Genomic DNA, 22,371 nt, shown 5'->3' with positions numbered 1-22,371 from the left:
ACAGGCAGTTTTCACCCCACATCAGGACAGTTTGGGGTGGCAGCAGCAGGTAGCAGAAGCTGCAGGAGCGTGCTGCATGCAGGGGTTAGTGGCATGCTTTCCCTGTGTTCCCAGGGGGAGTTTTTACCATCCTTTGTCTCGACTGTCTCAGTGTGCCCATCTGTGCTGCTCCCGCTCTCTGAGGCTGCTGAGTACCTCTCGGAGAGGTCCACCTGCCAACAAGGAGATCCCCATTAGAGGACATGAGGAAACGGGCCCGAATAAGTCCACTGTGGGTGTCCAACAGACTCCTGTGAAGGTTTCTCCTTCCACTGTTTTGGAACAAGCTGCCACCAGGGCAGCACCACCTTAACACGGACTAGACGTGGTCTCTAGCCCCATCATTCAGGGCTTTATGTTCCTTCTAGAACTCCTGCTGAGCACAACTGCCTTTTGGGATGAGATAGCAGCTGTTCCCCTGTATAGAATGGGGCACGGTGTTGAATCAATTCTGGGGGAAATTTGCCACAACAAGTTTAAGATTTCAGAGGAAAGTAGGATTGTTTCAGTAATGCTCCTCTTTAGCACAGGAGGGTGAATACATCTGTATCAGCATCTGCTCAAACAAAATTAATGTCCTTAGGGCTGCTGCTTAAAGGGATAGGGTGGGAACGTCATCCCTACAGCACTGGTTTTCCTTTCTGTAGAGACCAGGCGTACCTTTGGGTAACTGAGACGCTGTGAGTCTGGGATGTACTGGTTGCCTTCGCTGCCTCCTTCACACTGCAGACCGCTGGTCTCCTGGATTACCTGCAGTAACCCAGACATGAAAATGAGGTGCTGTATTTGTATATGGGCTTTTACTGAGGAAGGAGTTGGAGCATGCAAGGACAGGATGGAAACATGTTCTTGTTGGGATTCAGCAAGAGGAACATCTCTTGGAGATATACAGTCCCACACGGGACTACGAGGCGTGTAGTCCTCCCATGTTTCCCCTCATTCTTATCTTCCCTCTAAGTCACCAAGGAGTCAAAATCCCCAGAGGACCTTCCAGAAGGCTCTAATTACCTTTTCCTGCCTGCACACATGGGTATGCTTTCAATGCCCACACTGGCACAGGGAGAAGCAGGGGCTGAGCCACCTCCCCATGCACAGAGGCAGCAGGATCGAAGCAAGCAGCTTCTCTCCTTGCACATAAGTCTCCTGATGGACTGGTACAACTGGCACCACAGCTTGAGGGAAACACAGCTCAGGGACCTGCCTTCCCTGACAAGTCATCTGGACAAACCCCAGAGATGTGACTGACCCTGAGCCACTGCTCTGCCTGATCTTTACTCTGCAGCCCCAGCACGATGACATCAGCATTCATGGGGACAATCTTCAGCTTGTGCTCTTTCTTCCTCACTTGCTTTTCCTTGTGAATGACAGTGCAGCCCAGCAAATTCACATCCAGCTGAGGGCTGTGGTCTTTGGAGCTCTTGTAGCACTGGGAAAGGAAGGCAGAAGTCAGGTAAGAGACAAGAAGAGCCTTCCCTTCTGCTTGCTGGTGGGAACTGACTGCTGGAAGGGCCTTAATACAACCACAAGCATGAAGTAGCAAAGGTTTAGGTCCTATAAGGATGAGACCTCTTCTGGCCATGCAATCTACACACGTCACCTTTATACATGCATGCAAACACATTCCTGTGTACACATATAAATAGTTTGAAATGCTTCGTCCAAGTATTGCTGGTTGGCCACGTATAAGGCTAGTCAATGGCTTTAGCATCCCTTCCTCTTAATCCCTTCAGAAAGTTTTCCCAAGCAGAACTCTAGGTGTTTTGGGACTTTGGGATTTCGACAACCCTCAGCTCCCCTCTGCAACCCCATGCTCACAATTCTTCTGAAAATGGAATAGCATCCCTACATTCACAGGATTTTTTTGTATTGTTACTTCTAGAGGTGCTTTGTCAGCATGGCCTAAGGCATCACTCCCCTCCCCAGCTCAAAAAAAATAGGTTGTTTTAGGCAGACAATGAGGATTTACCCACCAGCAGCCTGGTGTCCTTGATGACACACAGCTGTTTTGCCCACTGTCCCAGCCACTTCTTTCTCCACAGGAATGCACAGATGCGGGCGTCCTTCATCAGCTCAATGGTGGCTTCAGTGGATGGCCACTGATGGGTTGCAGACTTGCCTTTGCTGCTCTCTTCTTCATCATAAGATTCATATGAGCTGCTAACAGCTTCACCATCTTCTATAACAAAAGTAAAGCTTTACCACTAATACATCCCTAGGACAACCCTGGGCCTGCTGCTTGCCTCAGCCACACTCAGACATGCAAAAGCTTCAAGCATAGGAACGTGTTTTTTGAGGCTATCCTACAGGAGAAGATTCAATAGGAAAACAACCCTCATAGATTTGTTTTTTGTTGGTTATTTTGTTCTCTAGACCAATAACAGTCTCATTACAGTGTTTTGAGCCTGATAGTCTCAGTCAGCAAACACTCAAAAGACACGTCTCAGTTGGCCACAAGTTTGGGAACATTCCCTTAGATGCTTTCTGATGCTTGCTGCTTTTTTCCTGCCAAGATGCTCTCTCTACTTTCCACTGCAAGCCAAATACAATTTTAAGGCAACAGCAAGCTACAATCACCCCTTGTCCTCTGAATGTCAGAAGTAAAAATGGTATTTGCAAAGCCATGCAACAAGCAAGGATTTATTGTATTTGAGATGTCATTCCACTTTCCCTCTCTGGGCTAACAAACCTCCACTCAGCATCGAGGGGACAGCAAGGGGCTTTGAAGTAACACTGCTGCAGCAGCAAGAATGAGTCATAAGTGGCAGCTGTAAACAACAGCAATCACATTTTTCCACGTTTATTCTCAAACTGATTGCTCCTTTATCGGGACGAGCTGAGACTTTCAATGCTCAGCTCTAATGGTAGGGTATAGCAGCTGATAGGAACAGCTGGTCATTGGCACCAGATTCATCAGAAACAGCAAAAACGGCCCCAATGGCTGTGAGGGAATCTGCAGTGCTTTGCTGGTGTTTACAGTGCAGCTCTTATTCTCTGGGCCGGATGCCTATCACTGCTACTTAAGCTCACTCAGCAAGACAGTAAGATTCAGGCACTGCCTGTGCAGCTTTGCAGTCTTACCCTATCAAACAGCACCAAGAAATATCATTATGTTTCCCTTATTAGAATTTAATGACACTCATCAAATCTTAATATCTGTCTAATGTTGTCAGACTGGTAAAAAGAAAAAAAAAAGGATGAGAAGCAACTGGGAAAGAAATTAAAAGCATTGAGATCTTCACTGAAGGACATTTCTTAACTTGGGTTTGCTTTTAAAATAGAAGGAACTGAGAAGCAGTAACAAAGCTGCAGCCCTATCCTCAGTCCCGTCCTGCAGCATCCCTTTAAGTGATCAGCACAAAGCTGCACCACTTAGGCAAACTTATTAAAAAACCAATAGTGCCTTTCCAAGTCCGAATACAGCACGCTGCTGCTCAGTATCTCCATGCCCACAGCGTATCAGTTCATCTTTTAGGGGAAAACATTAACCTGCAATGCCTTATCCACGTTTAGACCATGTCCACAGGCACCTGGGTCAGCAAAGCAGATGGAGCAGAAGATCACTGTCCCTGGGAAGCCAGGGGAGCTGGGTGCCCCACTAGGGACCCTTCCCTGTGCAGCAGCAACATGGGGACCCCCAGCCATCCCACGACAGAGCCTCCTGAGCCAACAGCACTGCCTGGGGCATAACCAGCTTGGGTGAGTGAGGGGCCAGGCCATCGCCCTCCATGCACGTACTGCCAGGGGGAGCACCTGACTGATAAAATGATTCTTTTTTTTATTAAATAAATAAAAAAAAATAACGAAACGGAGAAGCACTTCAGGTTTGAACGCGTGCCATACCCATTGTTATCGTGGCATAAATAACGCCCTCAGTAACCTGCAACCCTGGCCTGGGTCCAGCCGCAGCAAGCCTACCAAAAAGACCTGCACAGTCAGAAGCAAAGAGAAAGGGAAACAAAGAGAGAGAGCCACAGATAAGCAAATGCAAAGAACAAGGGCGTCAGGCTGGCTCGGCCCCGCTCCCCCCTGCTGCACAAAGCTGCCCCGTCCCCACGCCAGCACAGGGTGCCATGTGCAGCCTTTGCAGAGGGACAGCGGGTCTGGGTGTGCTCATTTCCCCCCACAACAAGGCAGCTCTCCTTACAAAAGGGTCACCATCATCGGAATTCAAATCTGCCACTGCAGCTGAGCTGCTTCGCTTGGCATCTTGGCTGCTCCCTTGGCAGTCTCATCGCCGCTTGCATTTTCACTCCTCTTATCGCTGCCTTCCATTATGCAAATAGAGCAAAGGAAGAGAACGATAACGGCTGAGCGGTCTCGGCCCAGGAGGGAACCGAGCGGCAGCGTCTGCCGAAGCTGTGCCGTGAAAGGCAGCGGGTGCCCAGCAGGGAGGTGGGGCTGCGGATGAAAGAGGGACCGCAGCACCCAGGGGGCTCTGCCTGCTTCGCTTTCGTTCATTCACCGCGGTTTGTTACGCCGCAGTCCCAGCTCTGGTGCTGCACGGATCCTCTTCCTCCTGAGCCCGTCTGGAGGCTCGCTTTGATGTCCTTTCTTGGCCGCATGCTCGCTCACTTTACTTGCTGCCCTATTTTTGTTTAATTTTGCCCACCCACAGCTGGGAGGGATGTGGGTGTCCTGCAGGGCTGAGCAGCCCCTGCTCTGCCCTCCCACCTCGCAGGACAGCAGCAAGGCAGGGCCGAGGCTGCAGCTTTGCCCCGTGGGATTGGAACTTTAAGGCAAAGCAGGGCACCAGCTGCTTGCTGATGTTGTAAAAACCACTGCTGCAGCCCCACAGGTAGCAGCTCAACCACGGGGACTGGGCACCAGCGCCCACACTCTGCTCTTCCTGCTGCTTTCCTTTTTACTACTGCCCAGGTTTGGCTTTTTCAGGACACCCTCATTTGAAATAGGCACTACAGCAGTCCAGGGACACTGCCTCTGGTGCTTCCGTTAGCACAGCTCTGCCAGAACCCACAGCTATCTAATTCTCTTTTTCCTCTTTCCATCACACTTGCAGGGCTCTGATCTTCCTGTTCCTCAGCCATCTAAACTGGCCCTGCTGGGAGTATTTGCATCATTGAGAAGCAGCTTACCAAGGGAAAGCAGAGGTTTAAGCTGGGCATGTGCTTATCGCTCCTGTCAGCTATTTTCAATGCAACATGAGCTCATGGAGCTGCCTGGATAACAAAACCTGGGCTCCCAGCACACAGTCCCATCACTGTACTCCAGCTAATCTGGTGCACGCCTTTACATGCCATGGCACTTTGTGCATTACCCTCTTTCTCAATGTGCAGCAGGGAAAAAATTCTCCAGCTATCTTCCAATGCAGGCAACTAGAAACCCCACCTCCCCACCAAGCGGCGTGCTTCGCTGGGCCAGGGTGTTCCTCAGCCAAGCTGGGAATCATCTTCCTCTTTCTCACCACAGTGTAATTTGCAACCAAAATGGGAGAGTTCAGGATAATCAGAATCTATTTTCATTCCCCTTTTCTGCTCATCACTGAAGCTCCTAAGCCTCAGTGAGAACAGGGCCCCTCCTGAGCTACTGTCTGGTCTGCATGGACAAACCAGGGCAGGGCACCAGTGCTTTGCTGCCAGGAGCTTCAGAGCTCGTGTTGTGCACTGTGGCTGGGGAGGACTCGGCTTCTCTCCACTCAAGCTCAGCAGCCAAGAACTCAGAGCCAAATCCCAGTTTATCCTCAGCTCTCACTTCTCTCTTCCCACTCGGATCTGCCCCATGCCACATACGTGATTGAACCCTTCTCTGCTGCAGTCACAGCTGCTGAGCAGAGTTGCTTCTCCTGCAGTGCAGGAACATCTCCCTCATTCAGACTTAAACAGATTATAAGGCAGTGACAAGATTAGCTCTGCTATCAGATCTGAGGGTGGTACTCTCATCAAGGGTAGTCCCACAGAGAAAGAGGCACAAATACAGCATAAGGTGAGAATCTGGGAGCTTTGCCTGTATGCAGCAGCCTCCCAAAGGGGTGACAGGTATTAGAGGCACTGCTGCAGACACTAGTGGGATATGGGTGTGAGCAAATACACATAGGGTGAAGCCATGCTGTCCTCTCACATGATACGTGTCTTCTAAAACAAGTTTACAGATGGTTAGCTACCAAAGGAGACACAGCTGAATAAATACTCAGTGATAAAACCTGCTACAGCATCCAGCAGATCAACAGTCATTGACTGTGAGCCCCAAATGGACAAGTGGAGCAGCAGGATAGAAGTGCAGGCCACTGGAGCTTTACTCCTTCTGAATGGAAACCAGCATTTGCCTACAGCCTATCTTCCAGAAAACCATCCAAACAAAGAGAATCCATAATGGCTTTGAACATTTCAGTGATGTTGTATTAACCCAGACACTGCACACTACTATTTCAGTTCCTACAGGAAACTTAATACTTGGAGTAATTCATCAGACTTCCCTTGCCATAGTATTAGATCTGTCTTACACGTGACCAGCATCAGAAAACAATGTCTGTCACACACAAGCTGTAAGAGTTGTACGTTCTTCAGTCTGCTCATTCTCATGAACCTCATGTCCTGCATCTCACACGTAACCCCCCCAGATGTACCATTCATAGAGACATCGTATGGCTCAGCCTCTTCGTAATATCCCTCTGGGGACTCGATCTTGGGGACCGAAAGCTGCTTTGCTTCAGGAATCTGCAGAGTAAATAAAGAACAGAAGTGTGATTTAAGGGACATAAAAACAGATGCTTGAAAACAATGGGTTGCCCTTTTTGTAGGACTAAAATACGTTCTGGTGTTGTTACATAAACAGGCTGAGGTAACAGGGAAGAAAAAGTATGGGACTGCTAAGGGTTCCCAGAGTGCAGTTAAAGCATAAAGGAGTTATTTGAGATTACCACATAACTGTGTCATAAAAGTATGACTTTCTTCAATTTTGCTGAAGGAGAATCTGCTTGAAGGTTTCCCCACCAGCAGCAGTCCCATTGGCTGTACTGCAAGCCAGCACTCCTGCCTGCTGCATGGCCCCTGCCAGCCTCCTCCTAACGGGACAGCCCCCTGCACTGCTGATTACCCCAGCAGGGAACCAGAGGGGCAGCAAAGGGACAGCCCTGGCTTTGCCCTGAAAAGAACAGCTTAGGAAGTTGTTGGTTGTTTCTTGAAGCCTGGTGGATAGCAAACCAACAGTGCTTTGAGGAAATAGCAGGAATCCTTAATTGTGCTCTGTGCAAAAAGTGAAGGAAATGGATAAACAACACTGATGGAAAATAAGCCTTTGAAGGGAGTTCAAGAGCTGGAAAATCCCCATGGTGCTTGCCAAACCCCTCCCTAAACACAAGCAGGGGCTGGCAGGAAAAACAGCCTTGATCCTTTAGAAATACCAACACATAAGAAAAAAGGGGAAAGCTAAGGAGAGCATTTTTACTTCTCAAGTAATTCACATGCCTGTTGAATGTGAGATGGCAGAGCTGAGATAGCAAGCGGATGAGCCGACAGCTTACTCTCTCCCCGTAGCACGTGGCATCCCACCTCTCCCATCACAGCCCCCCAGCAGCACTCCCCAGTTCCCCCGTGGTTTCCCCTCTCCTCGCCCAGGTCAAACCACCCTCAGTCATCTGACAGTGGTATGCTCTGGCTCTCACCACTTCAACTGGCTCCTGACCGACACCTGTGCAAATCCTGGATAGGATGTTCAGTGCATGCAGGGCTAAAACCCCACTCCTCTCATCACGACAGGCAGAAGAGCAGGTCTGTTCCTGCAGATACAACAACACTGAAGGTCACAGACCATGCGTGGTCTTTCATGCTGGACCTCATGATTGCCCCAGCTGGGCACCAGCATTGTGGCACAGTCTAAGGCAGGACTGTTCCCTTTGCAGCTCATACCAGCACCGTCAAATGTAGGTTTCAAGTCGTTCATCCTGGATATTTTCACCAAGGGGTACTGACTAGAACAGGAAGATTTAAATGAAAAGATCTTCTCTCCAGCAGCTGCCCACGATGCTCAGGTGGCCTGACCACACCTGGCAAAAGTGCTGTGCCCGCGAGGGCAAGCTGCACGTGGTCTTGGATGAAAATCCTTCTGACGTGAGGTGTTCAGATACTGTGAGCAGACCCTGAGCTTGCTTCCAGAGCCACGTAGGACACGCTGTCAGAAAACACTTGCCTCCAAGCACTTGGGAACTTGTCCTAACGTGGTAAATTAAAGAAACGAAAACAAATCCAACCACTCTAAAGCTTTACTTAATCCCTTCCCTGGCTGACAATGAGTTTGCAATTGCCATATGCAGTGGCCTTGTGTGTGCAGCCAGCTCACATTGAGTTATGTCATAAACAAATGGCCTACACAAAGAAACGCCGTGGGTTTTCTGACACCATCCCACGAGTGTCAGGGAAGGGGTGGGGGAAAGGGGCTGCTCTGTTTTGCTTCCTACAGACAATGGAAGCCAACAGGGACTAGGTGGGACTGTGCCTCAGCTGCCACAGAAGTTATTCTTTTTCCATTTTTCTTTTCCTAAAGGCACGGAGTTGTTTTGTCTCTATCTTAAGAGCTGCTGTGTTATCTAAGCCGATTTGGCCCTCACAGAATTGTGCCTGTTTCGTTGTGGCACAATGGAGCACGCAGATAAATCCATCTTGGGAGTCTGCATCTGTACCGTGTGACTTTCCCAGTAGATGGCTGCAGGAAGCAGCAGAGTAAGGAGAGCTGCCAGAGCCAGCAGATGATGGAAGGGCAGCGACATCGAGCCACAACCTGTGGGACTTATTGCCTAAAGGCTGCTCTAGGACAAAACCAAATAAATCAGTAGAAAACAGCTAGGCCACTCTCTCTCGGGCAGCTCACTGACTCTTGTTGTCAACAGTCACTGGGCACGGCCCTCTGTGCATAGCTTTATCACCAAATTTCTCCTATGCCCCAAAAGGCAAGTCTGAGGCCTCAGCACAGGATGCTTCATCACCAGCAAACATAAAACCTCAAACGTAAAATAAATACGTGCAGAGGTCCTCTCCCAACCTCACCCAGGCAGCCACTGCTCGCACCCACACCAGGAGCACCAAGCACATTTTGTTTTGCCACAGTAGCAATTTCCACCTTCTAATTGAGATCACGTTAAGGATTTCCCCAGCCACACTCTTTGAAATATTTTAGTACCTCTGAATGCTCAGATGCCTTCACAGCCAACAGCTCCTCAGATGCTCCCAGTGAGGAGGTACTCGACTGCTTTATGCAAGTGAGGTTATCTCCACTGGCAAGCAGTGGGAGAAGGCAGTTCTGGCACAGGCAGTTGGCCTGGGAGCAAAGAATAACCTTCTCAGCTATCACTGAGGACTGTTTTTCCTAATTTCCTCATTTAGCTTTCCAATTGCTCTATCAGAAAGATACAACAGATGCTTTACAGCCATCCCATAACACCTGATGCAAGGCCAGATTTTCAGGACAGGAGCCAGGGAACAACAGCAGATCAGGTGCAGGCATCCTAGGGGTTGACCTTGGAGCAAAGGTGTCTAAGAGCAGAGCTGTTTGAGGGAAGTGCTTAGTGTGCTGTGTTCCTTGGGGTCTCCCTGCCAAAGAGGTCTTTGCAGTATGTAATTAGTTGTTCTGCACACAGCCCCTCCTGAGGAAGGGGCATGTTCTCTGTGTTCCCCCTCCCCCCTCCACAACCCTTGCACACACTCCCTGCTCTCCTTTCCTTTTTTTTCCCATCCTGAAATCCCAACTGCTGTGATTCCCACGTCGGACCAGCTACAGAACAGCAACATCCCCCATGTGTGTCCCTCAAGAACAGCTAGGCTGGCTTTTTGGCACAAGGACAAAATCCCACTGGAAGCTGACCATGTTGAACTATACCCTCATCACTAGATATACGGCTGTCCCTATGGAATTATCTACAGGAACACTGTTTGCAGTTCTTTGATGCAAGCCCTGGGTAAGCTAGAGCACAGTGCCCTTGTCTTGCATCTCTGAGGATCGAAAGCAGTGGAAAATGGACTCTGTAAAGCACTGCAGCCCCACATTGCCTTCTCCAGCCACTTTACTCCCAGGCCTGGGGCAGAAAATTCGTATAGCAGAGAGCCCTTAGTTGAATTAATGAAGCTAATCAGACCTGTTTGCCCGATGAGCAAACTGCTGGCAGAGGTCTGTTTGCTTAGCCGTGGTACATACTGCGTAATAAAAGTGACCATGAAGTTGCCTTCAGAAGATGATGCCCCCAGGCTGAGGGCTAGGCAGTGAAAAGCAAAGGCTCTGTGACACCTACCTTTGGAGGGGGCAGCTCTGGAAGGCCCTTCTGGGGTGGGGATGAATGCAGTCCCAAGTCTCCATTGGTCAAGGAATTTTTCCCATCCAGGGCTGCAAGCCACAAACACAATTACATCAGTGACGTGTGGCACTACCCAGCAAAGCACTGGCTACCCAGGAGGTGCAGGAACAGTAAGGTACTATTTAGGTAGGAAGCAGAGGGATAATTAGAGGCAGCACTGAAGTATCTGTGTCACTTCAGGCTATGTCCAGGAATGTGGCATGAGGACACAGAGCAAAAGGATATGATTCTGTTTTTTTGGGCATGTTTTTCCTTCTGGAAGGAGAACTGTGAAGCCCAGACTTACTGGGTTGGGCTGGGCTGCACACTGCTTCAAAGCCAGCAAGGAACTGTAATTTAATTGCGACTGAATCTACCAGCTGATGAAGAAATGCTCTTGAAGCAGTGGAGGCCAAACGTGTGAAAGGACATATGGCAGCAGGACTGCTCCAGCTGATCAGCCTTAGCCTCTAGAAAGTCAGATTTTCCAAGCAGCTGAATGCAGAGTGATTCAGTTGCTGGAGGGTATGTTGAAGGCTCAGAGAGCTTGTGTGCAGTCCTCATCCCCAGCACAGAGCTCCTGGGTGGCCTCAGGCAAGTCCCCAAATCCCACGACCTCCAAGATAGCAAATTCAATGATGGTCAGGAACAAGTGGGAGTCAGGCACCAAACAGACAAAAAAATTAAGAATATTATTCTGCTTCATTCTGTGCAGCGGAGCAGTCCCCTTTTACACAGTGTCTCTTTGCAAATACTCTGGGAGAAATGAAGCTGAAATATTCATGTCTTGCAGGTTCAGTTGATTAAGCAAGGGAAGTAGGTCCAAAGCCTGCACTGAGTCGATGTTCTGGCTCCCTTGGTCACCTGCTAAGGCTCCAGCCACACTCCTTGGGCACAAACAGGAACCACCAAGGCATGGTGCTGTGCCCAGCAGCCATTAGCACTGTGCTCAAAAGATGCTGGCGTCAACCTTGCTGCATATTTCTGGGCTTTAAAAATAGAAGTTGGAAACTGCATTACTTTCTTCCATTTTGGGGCTCAGAAGCCACAACAACAGCTCTGCCCCAGGCTGCAGTGAGCTCCCAGCTGGGTGGTGCAAGAGACTAAAGCACATCTCTCGAGGCAGATTACCCCCCTCTGGCTGCTCACCAGCACAAGCTAACGGCACAGAGACTCAGACTGACAGACACCAATGCACGACACATGAAGGACTCCTAGATGTCTCGTAAGGTTCCAGTGGGGGAGATGCACCTACCAAAATGCCCCATGATTACACTGCTAGAGTCATACCAACAGGCTGCTGCTGGAGGTCAGTCCTTAACGCCAGTGATCAAGGAGTTGCTGAGGCCATTGCTGCTTTTGGAAACACCAAAAAAGAGGCTGGGATTTCCTAAAGCCTTGGTGCCCATCTCCCTGAAAGGGGATTATCTCCACACTCAGATATCCACACAGTACAACTTATGGGTGCATCTTTAGCAGAGAAATGGACAGGCCAGCTTGCACACTCCTGTGCCAGGCAGAACCTCTCATGCTCAGCTCTGCAGAAAAGCCAACACTGCAGCACTGCTAGCTACTGCCTGACCTTTGCAAGTGGTGCCTATCAGTTCTCAGCTCTCTGGCAAACCTAGAAATCATCTCACTGAACCTCATCATGCCAGAAAAACGTAGTTCCCCTTCATTAGGGACTGAAGTATTATCACTTCAGGAAGCATTTCATGCTGTGGTGCTACTGCACACCCAAACCCAGCTATGCTGATAGAAACCTGCATGGCACGAGAGGTCCCGCTGTCCTCAGCCACAGAAATGTGGTCACCTCATCCCGCCGAAGGATTTGGCAACACAAAGCACACAAAGCTGCAGTGGATAAAAGAGATAAAGGGAGCTGCACAGTCACCGGGGGATCCGTATCACATCCCCCAGCCCTAGTGGGCACAGCCCTTTCCACCTGCTAACCCCAAACGTGCAGGTCCCACCACTGCCCAGACATGCACAGACCTCTCCATGCAGTGACAGACACAGGCTCAGGGCTGTATACCATGATGTTGCTATGGCCAAGATCCCACATGTGCCTCACTGACTTCAGCATTTCCAAATAACCCAGAAGTTTTACTTGGAATAGGGAGACGGCTGAAAACAGAGAAAGAGAGAAGCGCCAGATCCCACAGGGAGGGACTGAGTGGGTCTGCTCACAGCCTGGATGGGGGGAAGTCTGAAATAGAAGAAGCAACTCTAAAAATAAGCTGTCTGAAATACGTCCTCGAGTTTCAGCACGGTCAGTCAGCACAAGCCTTGCTTCATCCACCCCAACGACAGCTTAGATAAAGAGGTGCATCTGCTGTGACTCAGCCACCCTGAGCTACTGGGTGGCTGTGCAGTCCTGTTACAGAGCATTACAGCATGACCCAGAGGAGCCTGCCTGTAGATCGTGCTGGGGCTGCCTGCGTAATGTGGGAGGACATCCTGTCCTCAGGGGTATTTGAAGGTAACTTAAATTCATCTGCAGACCAAACAAAAAAAAAAATACAACCAACAACACAAAATAACAAAACCAAACTAAACAACTCTGCAAACGCAGAAACAGTGCTATTCTGATCAGTGCAGGACCAGCATGTCAACAGCAGGCTGCACTAGTGCATCCCCTTGTAGGTTTGGACTGGAAGCTTTGAGGCTGGGTCTGCTTCTGACTGCATGTGGAGATGTCAGCAGGAGGAGGTGGCAGTAATAACTCACTCTATGCAACTATCAAATATAGCTTTTGTGGTGAACTTCAAAGAGCATGGGTACTTTTAAAGAGTTATGTTCTTTGCCATGTTGTAAGTTCAAAACCTCAGAAATCTAATTTGGAAATGAAGCTTGGTTGTAGGTTCAATTTCTTGGCTTGCACACTGCAGATCTCTCACAACCCCTAGAGGACAACGGTGCTCTGCCCACACAGATGGTGCAGGCTGTGTCTGGGAGGTCACCTTGCAGGACTGTGTCAGCTCAGACCCTCTGGGCTAGTGCAAAACAGCACACCAAAGGGACAGGCTTTCAGGGTCCTGAAAAGGTGAAGTGACTTCTTCAGTGGCCAAAGGAAACATGACAGCTTCCTTAAATATTTCAGGCACTGGAGTTGCAAGCCTTAGAAGGCAACATTTTTATCCCAAAATAATGCTCTCCAAAGTGCTACTTCCAGGAATAACTGTTTAGTGTTGGCAAGGACCACAGTGTTCAAAGGAATGTAATGAAAATGGCAGTCCTTCCACACTGTCAGCTGCTTCAATTCCCAGAGCCACCAGAGAGGCCTCCACCAGTCTCGAAAGCCAAGGCTTTGGACACTTGCACCTCCATCATCCCATTAGGAACAAATTGATCCCCAATTCCTTACCTTTGTCTTGCTTCTCCTGGTCACCCTGCTGTCTGTTGACAGTCACTTTGTTCATGTAAATATATTCTTCATCGCCACCTGCGTGCAAGCAAAGGGAAAAGTCAAGCCTTTACATACCCTGTGTGAAAAAAAAAAAAACAACAACTTAGCATTGGGAAAGCAAAGACAGATGTAAAAAGTGCCTCTGCTAAGAGCACGCTGGGGAGAACGCATCGGTTGAGACAACGTACAGAAGAAATCCCAAGCAATAATAAAAAGCAGAAAAATTAAATGCTGTGCAGTCAGGAAATTCCATAAGTTAAAATTTCTACTTAAACACTAACTTAGCCAAACAGCACATCCTGTGTATCTTACAAAGTGGATTAAATAAACTTAAGGTTTAATAAGGAAAACAGAAAGGATAAGGAATCTTGGGAATCCTCTGCTTGTAAAGCTGGACACATAACTACAGTAATTTTACATAAACAATTAGAGGTCACTGCAAAAATAATCTCCATTTCATTTTCTCCTTTTCATTTCCATTTCTCTCATCCCTGCCAACCTCCAAGAAAATGCTGCACTGGGACCCCAGCGCCGTTCCCACGAGAGCCCCCCGCCCCGAGCCCTGCCGGTACCGCTGGGCTTGGTGTACACCCGCAGCAGGTCGGAGAGGAAGCTCTTCTTCACAAGAGCAGTGCTGCTCAGGTTCTCCTTGTCCAATATCCTCAGAAAGTCTTCAAGTTCCGTGAGCAGCTGCTCGAGAGCTATGAAAGCAACAGAGACAACAGTTGGCAAAAAAGTTTGGTGGCATTTCAATAGAGAACGTACACTGATCTGGTATTTTCCATTTTTCTGCATTTTTTCTGCCTATGAATAACTTATATTTACTTTTCCAGCTTGAATCCTCCCTCTGGTACTAAAAAGAAGGCTCTAGTATCATTTAGCCTGTTCACAGGCTGCTAAAATCCCAGCTAAAGACCTCCTCCTCTTCCTATAGACATTTTGCTCAGGAGAAGAAAATCTAGAGAGATTTTGAGCATTAGGGCTCAGACTACACAAAAGCAGCCAGCAAGGTCTTGACACTTGAACCTTGCATTCCTCCAAACGTCTATCAGAAGTCACCTGGACTGTTATCTATCAGCGATCCTGCTTTTTGGTTCTGCTTTCCAAGCTCACTCCTTATTTCTCTGCAGTGACTTGACAACAACCACGTGCCATGTTTTCCTTCCAAGGAGGTGCTGTTCAGCTCTGACCAACGGGGCTGACAGGGCTCATGCTGAGCAGCAGAAGTTTAATTGCTTGCTTTTGTTTGCTCTGAAATATATCACGGTGATTAGCAGCCATGGTAGGAGCACGTTCCGCAAAGGAAATAACAGGGTGTTATGTGAGAGAGGAAGTACAGCACAGGAATGACAGCGAATGGGAAAAGCAGGCAAAACCCAACTGGTCAGAAGCTCCCTGATGCTAAGGAGCCCGGAGAGGAAGAAGGGCAGCAGAGTGAGGTTACCACTGCCAGACCGGGACCCCTTAGCAGACCGCCCAAGAGGAAGTGGCTGTGACATCTGGGTAACTGAACTGGGGCAAAACGTCCTTCTCTTCACTGACAGCATTTCCATGCTGCTGGCTGCCACTGAGTCACAGTGCACAACCGTGAGCTGTAGAAGCAACCCATGTTTCAGCTCTACAGGACAAATCATCTGAAGCATACAGGGTTTAAGTGACCTTAATGATCTTTAGAGGTCCCATCCTACTTGGGAAATTCTATGATCAAGTGCTACCACCTCGGTGTCAAAAGGAACATTAGTGCAGGAGAGCCATCACCTTCTCACTTGTCCATGTCATGCTGCATTAACTCAAGTGTTTTTGTTAGCTGCTGTTTTGCCTGGCCAGAACCCACTGTTACCCAGAGAAAGTCAGAATCATTCCACGAAACAATAGCATTTTTCATAAGCTACAAGGAAAGAGGCAGTATTTGGGGACAATATTAGATAACACTGATTAGTGTTGCTAAACAATGAACTGAGAGCACTTTGCGTCACGCGTGCTCAGTGCCTGCTGCTCTCAAGCATCAGGGAGCCTGCTTCTCCCCCGCTTGAGGAAGCCCCACAGGGGCAAATCCCACCCATCTGCTGCAGCTGTGCCCTTCTGAAAATCCGAATTAAGGTCAATTCCTGCTGAAGCCAGGCCCAAGCGTATGTTACTATCAGTTTATCTTAGAGAACAGGACTTCTGTGTGTTTGGGACGATACCAGAAGTAACACAGCACAAGAAATAACTAATCTCAATATGAAGGTTCAGAAGTGGTCTGTTGCCCCAGCGGCCTGCATGGCAGTCATGATCCTGCCTTTGGGGGAGAAGAGAGGATAATTCCCTCCTCCACCCCCACAACAGCAGAAAATGACTTTATTCTTCTCCCAGACTTCTACAGCTAGCTTACACACAGGGCCAGGCTCTTGTGAATGACACTACAGTAGGTTACATTTTCCAGCCCACCAAAGCTGCATTCAGGCTTGTAGTGATTCAAAGCAGCTCATTTGGGATGTGATCCTGGGGCCACAGAGGTCAGTGGAAAGACTTTGTCAGACTTCATGGGATTCAGACTCTAAAGACTCAAGAGAGATTAATTTTGCTCTTCTTCAGCAAGAAGCAGTATATAAACCATCTGCTTCCATGCAAGTATCACTTTCATCTCAGCCAGAGATTCCCTATCCAAACCTGATACCTGCAAAAATAAGCCACCATTGAAATGAATGTGACCATTCATTCTCTCAGATCAGAGAACAATCTAAAACTCATCAGAGTGATGAATGTGAGAAGGAAGAAGTATAAGGCGAGACTACAAGATCCTCTGCAAGCAAGCATCACAGCAGGTCCCACAAGTCAGTTGAATTAAAAACAGTTAGCAGCCCATGTCTGTCAAACCACCTCAGGATCTGGAACACTGGAAACTACTGCTTGATCTCAGCTAAAGCCCTCTCGTGCTGTGGTGATGATATGCTGAACGTATTCACGGCAAAACCACACTGGTGGTTATCCAAAGCAGCCTGAAACATGGCTCTCCCTCCTGGCAGCATGTGCAGCAATTATTCCTGCAGCTACAGCTGCTCTGCAGGGCAGCAGCTACAGATGCAAGGAATGCATTTGCAAAATCAAAAGCTGCAAGCAGCAGAATGAGAAATGAGAAGTAGACAGAAACCAGAGTCACAAGGCAGTGCAGTTCTCAAAGATGCTTTTGTGGACCATCCTCCCACAGCTATACTGCTTTTCTCTCACACCTCTTCTTTGCAAAGCCCCAAGTACAATGGTACTCAAACAATCTTTCTAACTATCTACTTCTATTAGAGGAACTACTTTAAATAAATACCCTCAAAGCACTTGCAGAAATTCTGCTTTCCTTAGGAAAAACAGATTACCTGTGAGGTTAAGGCTGGGGAAAGCAAGGCCCAGAAGAATTAAAAGATTTAGCCAAGGTCTCTATGGAAACCTCTGCTGAAGCCAGTCCTCCCAAGCCCCGGGACAGGATACTTCATCTCCTCACTAAGTATGGCCACAAAAATAGGTTACATTAGATAGCACAGCACAGCTCATATCACACTCTGAGGCTTGTGGCCATGAAGAAGTCACTGAATACAACTATAAGGATTTCCCAGTAAGTGATGAAGAGGAGTGTGGGAGTGTAACTGTCAGTGCACAGAACTTGACTGATCCAAGTGATGATTGTCAATGAAAGAACAGAACTTTAAAATTCACAGAAATCTTACTTTTTACTGGCATAGGAAGGACTTAAAGGGCACAGACTACAACCAGAACTACCAGCTCCTCTTGCCTGCACTTAAATGGAGGAAGACAACCATTTTCCCTGTTCTTCAGCCCAAGACAATGAAACCATTTTTACAGAGGCTCCTGGACAGCCCTCTGACCACAGCAAATCTCTCTGTGTGAAGGTTGCAACCTTGGTGGCGGAAAGAAGCAAAGAATTGCTTGAAACACAACCGATCTGTTTCAATGTCAATTCAGTGGCAGAAGTGAGCACTGAAAAGGACTTCTTTTGGCTCCAGTCTATGGCATTTCTTTGCAGACAGAAAGTCCCTTGCACTGCAGCAGCGTCTGTCCTAGTTCATGTAAAGTTAGAGCCAAAAACGCAGCAGCTTGCAAAGCCGCCATTGAGGAAGCACATTCCTTGCAGTAGAGCTGCCAATTTTGCCTGACACCGAGGTCACTGAAAGGTAAATGACCATCAAACTAGATTATAAAAGCCATTCCCTTCCAATAATCACTGATCTTGATCATGTCATTTTGCTACAATAACAACCTATGTCTACATCTAATTACTTCATATCTTGACCTTATGAGGAAATGGAAAGACAGGCTCAGAATGAACTTCCACTCAAGCATTTTAGTAACCAGTGGGCAGGATTATATTAGGCCATTTCATCTAAATTTGATTATTTGTTTTGTCAAAGTAGAGGGGCCCCAGCCACTGGCAAAGGACTCTAATAAGAGACATGCTAAAAGATGAACTCTCTTCTCCCCCGAGGGGAGGTGGAAGGTAAGGAAACTAGGGCAACCTGCCTGCAGCAGGGGAGGTGGAACTAGGTGATCTCGGTGCTCCCTTTCATCTCAAGTCATCCTGAACAGGTGACAGTGATTTGGCCAAGGACACAGTCCAGTCTCTGGCCCATCCCCAACACAATCTGGCTTCCCTGTGTCACAGCATGCAGCTCTCGCCCCCAAATCACTTTTTTCTGAACTGCCGGCACATGGAGGAGAGGGGAACCATGTGGTTCTGCTAGGTCAAAGCCTCAGCAGTGCTCAACAGGCTGATGAGTGCAGGATGGCAAGCAAGAAGCTTGCCAACTTGGTTTTCATTGCCACAAACCAGGTTCCATTGCCCAGGCTGGCCAGCCTTTCTGCTTCTAGCTTTTCATGGGAAGAAAAAAAAAAAAGAAAAAAAGAAAAAAATGCACAATCCACTGTAGGCCGGATGAAACTCCTCCATTTTTCACAAAAGAGTATTTCATAAATATTTGTAGAATAAAGAAATCTCCCCACAGCAAAATGTGAAGTGCTGTGTTTATCAAGGAAAAGGAAAACAAATAATAAAAAAAGAACACTAGGCCTCCAGTAAACAGTGAACTTTCTCAGTGAAGAATCATTGCTAGATGACGGGAAAAAAAAGGTGGAAGTCACAAAATTAAGGCAAGCTAAAGTCCCTCTAAACAGGGAAATTAGAGAACTCACATATTTTCCCTATTAAGCCTGCTGTGTCAGCCAATTTTGACCACTGTTACAAATCTGTCTGATTTCCAGACATAATGAGTACTAATAAGGAAGAAAGAAAAAAAAATCCAGACTGCTCCTATTGATGCACCTAAAATCCAGCACTGCCTGGCTTCACGCTCCAGCCGGGAGCACTGGGCTCGTCTTTGTTGCAAAGGATGAATCATGGAAGGAGAGAGGCAAACAATGCGTCTGGTGGGCTGTGGGCTGTGAACTGCACAGATGAACCCCACCAGCTCTGTGTGGGCTGCTCTGGAAGTTGGAACAAGTCTCGCATTGAGAAGTGGCAGCTCTAACCTAGGAACTCTGAACTTTAACAAAACGGCAGCAGAAAATGCACACAAAGCGTTTCAGTTTGCTGAGCAAACAACAGGCTTCTCTTCACTCTGCTGGAAGATGAGGAACTGCATCCAAGAAAAATTAAGAAAAAAAAAAAAAAGAAGGAAGAGAGAGGGGAAGCAAGACATGAAAACTGTCATAAGGAGCTCTAAGCAATCTTGGATTGTAGTGCCATGTTGCTTTTTTATGTCCAATAAGGGGGAGCTGAATGAAAATTCAGGGTGATACCACCACGATATCTTTCTTTGCAAAGCCTCTAAGTCTTTCCATGACAGACCAACTGGTGAGTCACTGGAGCTGTCACACTGGCAAACAAACTGGTTGGCTGACAGCTGAAAAGAGCCAGTGTCACCTCCCTTTGTAACCTGCCCTGTTAGCAGAGTGCCCAACGACCTCAAGAAGCCCCTAAAGGGTCACTGGGTGGTGGACTGCGTGTCTGTGCTCCAGTGCTTAGCTATGGCAGCAGCATCAGTGCAGGGGGTCCTAACAAACCATGCTGGGATGCTGGGCTGTGGCCGTGAGAAGAGATGCATCCCCAGCATACAGGGGACCAGGTCACTAATTGCCCACCTAAACAAGTAGCTCTTATCGGAGCAGGATCGAGCTAGGGAACAAGAGGGAATCTTGGAAGTATCAGCACAGAAGCCAAGAGGGCAACCTGGGATCAAACCGAATCAGGACAGACATCAGCTAGAAAAATATGGAGCAAGTCAGGCAGGGCAGGATGTTAAAGAAGGTCCTTTTCCTAAGGTAAATATCCCCGAGAGCAAGCTGGAGCAGGCTCCCTTCCAGCAGGGAGGAAAACAATCCCAACAATTTTTGCAAAGCAGAAATCTTGTTTGCTGCCAAGCCCCAGAGCTGAATCCTACAGTGGTGTGACAGAGACATAACTTCCTCTAAAGCTGCCACCGCTGATTCCCTTCTCTCCCCACAGCCCTTCCCACTGAGTTTTCTCCCTACTCCTTCACTTTTTTTTTTTCCCTTTCTTGTGAAGTTTTGTTCCCTCCTGCTCTCAGTCCTCGGACTCTGCACAGCTACTTCATTCTGGGGGCTGGTGACCACCTGACCTGTAACTCAGAGGACTTCCGTTGTTTGCTGTCTAATGTAATGCATCACTATATCCAGGAAGGGGCTACTAAGAGGCGTTCGATCAAATAGAACAGCTGTTTTCAAGAAGGGAAAAAAAAAGCACCAAGAACTCAACCATGCAATTCAATCTGACATTGCTCAAATACAGCGACACGAGCATCTTGTGGCCCACTCAGCCCAGCCACGATCTCTCCCTTGATGCACTATGTGTCCCATGGAGGTGGATGTGCAACACGTGCTCCTATACCTCAGCACAGGGCCATGATGGGGGAAAACTGCTCTCTATCATAAGCTGATTCCCAGAAGTGCTCATCTTCCTCCTGCAGGAGTAGCCTTGGGTTCGGGCTGCTTTAGCTCATGGGAGGAAAAGTAGATGGTCCTGGAGGGACTCTGGGTTAGGGATCATTCCCGTCCATCACTCTGCATAGCTATATACAGAGGAAAGCACCACTTCATCCCTGCCCTACAGAACAGCAGGCACACTGCCATCCAGAGCCTGTGGCCACAGGATCCCTCTTTCCCATAGGAAAAAGAAGCATGGGATGCCACGTTCATGAAATAGTGACTGGGAAAAGTGAGGCCCCAAAGAGATTAGCTATCACAGTGATGGTGAACAACAGCCCTGGAACAACACCCTGCAGTTTGTACCACATCAATGCAAGTAAAAGAGGTTAACTGCCAAAAATACTTGGAGATGGATTTCTCTCCTCTCTCTCACAGGCAAGAGAGAAACAAAAGGAAGCTGCCAGATATACAGAGGGCTTTTTTGGTTGGTGGGGGGGGGGGGGGAGGAGGACATGCACACACAAACCCCCTCACATCAAAGCATTTTCCCACCATTCTCTGTTGATATAATGGCATAATTCCTCCAACAAACAATAGAAACACAACACAAGATGAAGGCAATTATGTTTGAGAAAGCAAAACCAAGAGCTCTAGGGTCAGAGAAAGACACAGAGCCATGGTGTCCCCTGCCTTCTCATTGACATTTCTACTAAAGCAGGGCACTTCAAGCTGTGCTGTGGCATCACAGCCAGGGCTGAGCCTGTTTCTAGAGCTGAAGAGCAGAATGACTGCACAAGACTACTACACTAGTGCAGGGGAATAACATCACATTGCTATCTACCAGGGAAGGCTGGCAGAGCTCACTCCAAAATAGTATTAATAAAAGTAATGATAATTAAAAATTAACAACATACAGTAGTAACAGAGAATCTGCAGATGTTACCCAGGACTGAAATTCACCTCCTTACTAACAACGGCTCCAAAGGCAACCAACACTGAACTTCAGTTTAGGGTTAAGAAGAGTGGAAATGGAAGGCTTTGGACTGACAAAATACTGCTTTCTCCTGCTCTGATCCACCAGTGCTCAGTAAGCATCTCTCACCAGGGCCCCAGCACCTGCTGGCACACAAACAGGGGCTGAGGCAGCACAGCACCAGCACAAAAAACAGCCTTTCTTTTTTTTCCAAGAAAATTAAAGTTCTCCCTTTCTGTCCTGTGAAGCAGGGGAAATGAAAGAGCTCTCAAACCAGCAAAACAACCCTTTACTGGATAAAAAAGATTTTCTTACTTTGTCTGTCTTGCACTTTGTTTACTTGAACGAGAGCCAGTTATTATTAAACCTCTGAAACCCATTACATAAACACGCTGAAGGTATCACTAATCCTATCACAGATTTAAGAGTTAGATCATTATTTTCATTTACCATTTCAGCAGAAAAAACTGTGGCAGGAAACTGCTGATGAACAAGCTCAGGCCTTTCCAGCAAATTCAGCTTCCTCAGAACTTTACATTCCCATTCGACTCTTAAATCTCACCCTTAACAGGCTTCTGAGGGACCCTTGTAGCTTGGCTCTGATTTACCCAGTCTGGTATCTCTCTTTTCCCAGGGAAGGTTCAGGATGGACATCAGGAAAATCTTGTCTGAAAGAGTGATCAGGCACTGGCACAGGCTGCACAAACAGAAGCACAAACAGCACAAACAGGTGGCAGCACTGTG

At 47.9% G+C, this 22,371-nt stretch overlaps 2 protein-coding genes across 5 annotated transcripts in view; both read right to left on the bottom strand.

The window, feature by feature from the left end:
- The window catches only part of CCDC186 (coiled-coil domain containing 186), a 134,826-nt gene that overhangs the window by 74,889 nt on the left and 37,566 nt on the right, over window positions 1-22,371 (bottom strand). The window lies entirely within an intron of this gene.
- The window catches only part of AFAP1L2 (actin filament associated protein 1 like 2), a 53,013-nt gene that overhangs the window by 7,288 nt on the left and 23,354 nt on the right, over window positions 1-22,371 (bottom strand). Inside the window, exons 2-11 of one of the 4 annotated variants that reach the window (XM_065746913.1) lie at window positions 14,297-14,425; window positions 13,683-13,760; window positions 10,274-10,365; window positions 7,658-7,771; window positions 6,620-6,710; window positions 3,880-3,963; window positions 2,010-2,215; window positions 1,286-1,465; window positions 700-789; window positions 128-212 (exon numbers count right to left, since the gene is read on the bottom strand). In XM_065746913.1, the coding sequence (XP_065602985.1) occupies window positions 128-212; window positions 700-789; window positions 1,286-1,465; window positions 2,010-2,215; window positions 3,880-3,963; window positions 6,620-6,710; window positions 7,658-7,771; window positions 10,274-10,365; window positions 13,683-13,760; window positions 14,297-14,425 (1,149 nt within the window). The remainder of the gene's footprint in view (window positions 1-127; window positions 213-699; window positions 790-1,285; window positions 1,466-2,009; window positions 2,216-3,879; window positions 3,964-6,619; window positions 6,711-7,657; window positions 7,772-10,273; window positions 10,366-13,682; window positions 13,761-14,296; window positions 14,426-22,371) is intronic. The other 3 variants (XM_065746910.1, XM_065746911.1, XM_065746912.1) reach the window with 3 other exon arrangements.

The sequence above is a fragment of the Cyrtonyx montezumae genome, unplaced genomic scaffold, assembly GCF_038088225.1.
Source record: "Cyrtonyx montezumae isolate F1298 unplaced genomic scaffold, pur_monq_1.0 scaffold_4, whole genome shotgun sequence".
NCBI lineage: Eukaryota > Metazoa > Chordata > Aves > Galliformes > Odontophoridae > Cyrtonyx > Cyrtonyx montezumae.
This window is presented reverse-complemented; position numbering and strand designations above follow the sequence as displayed.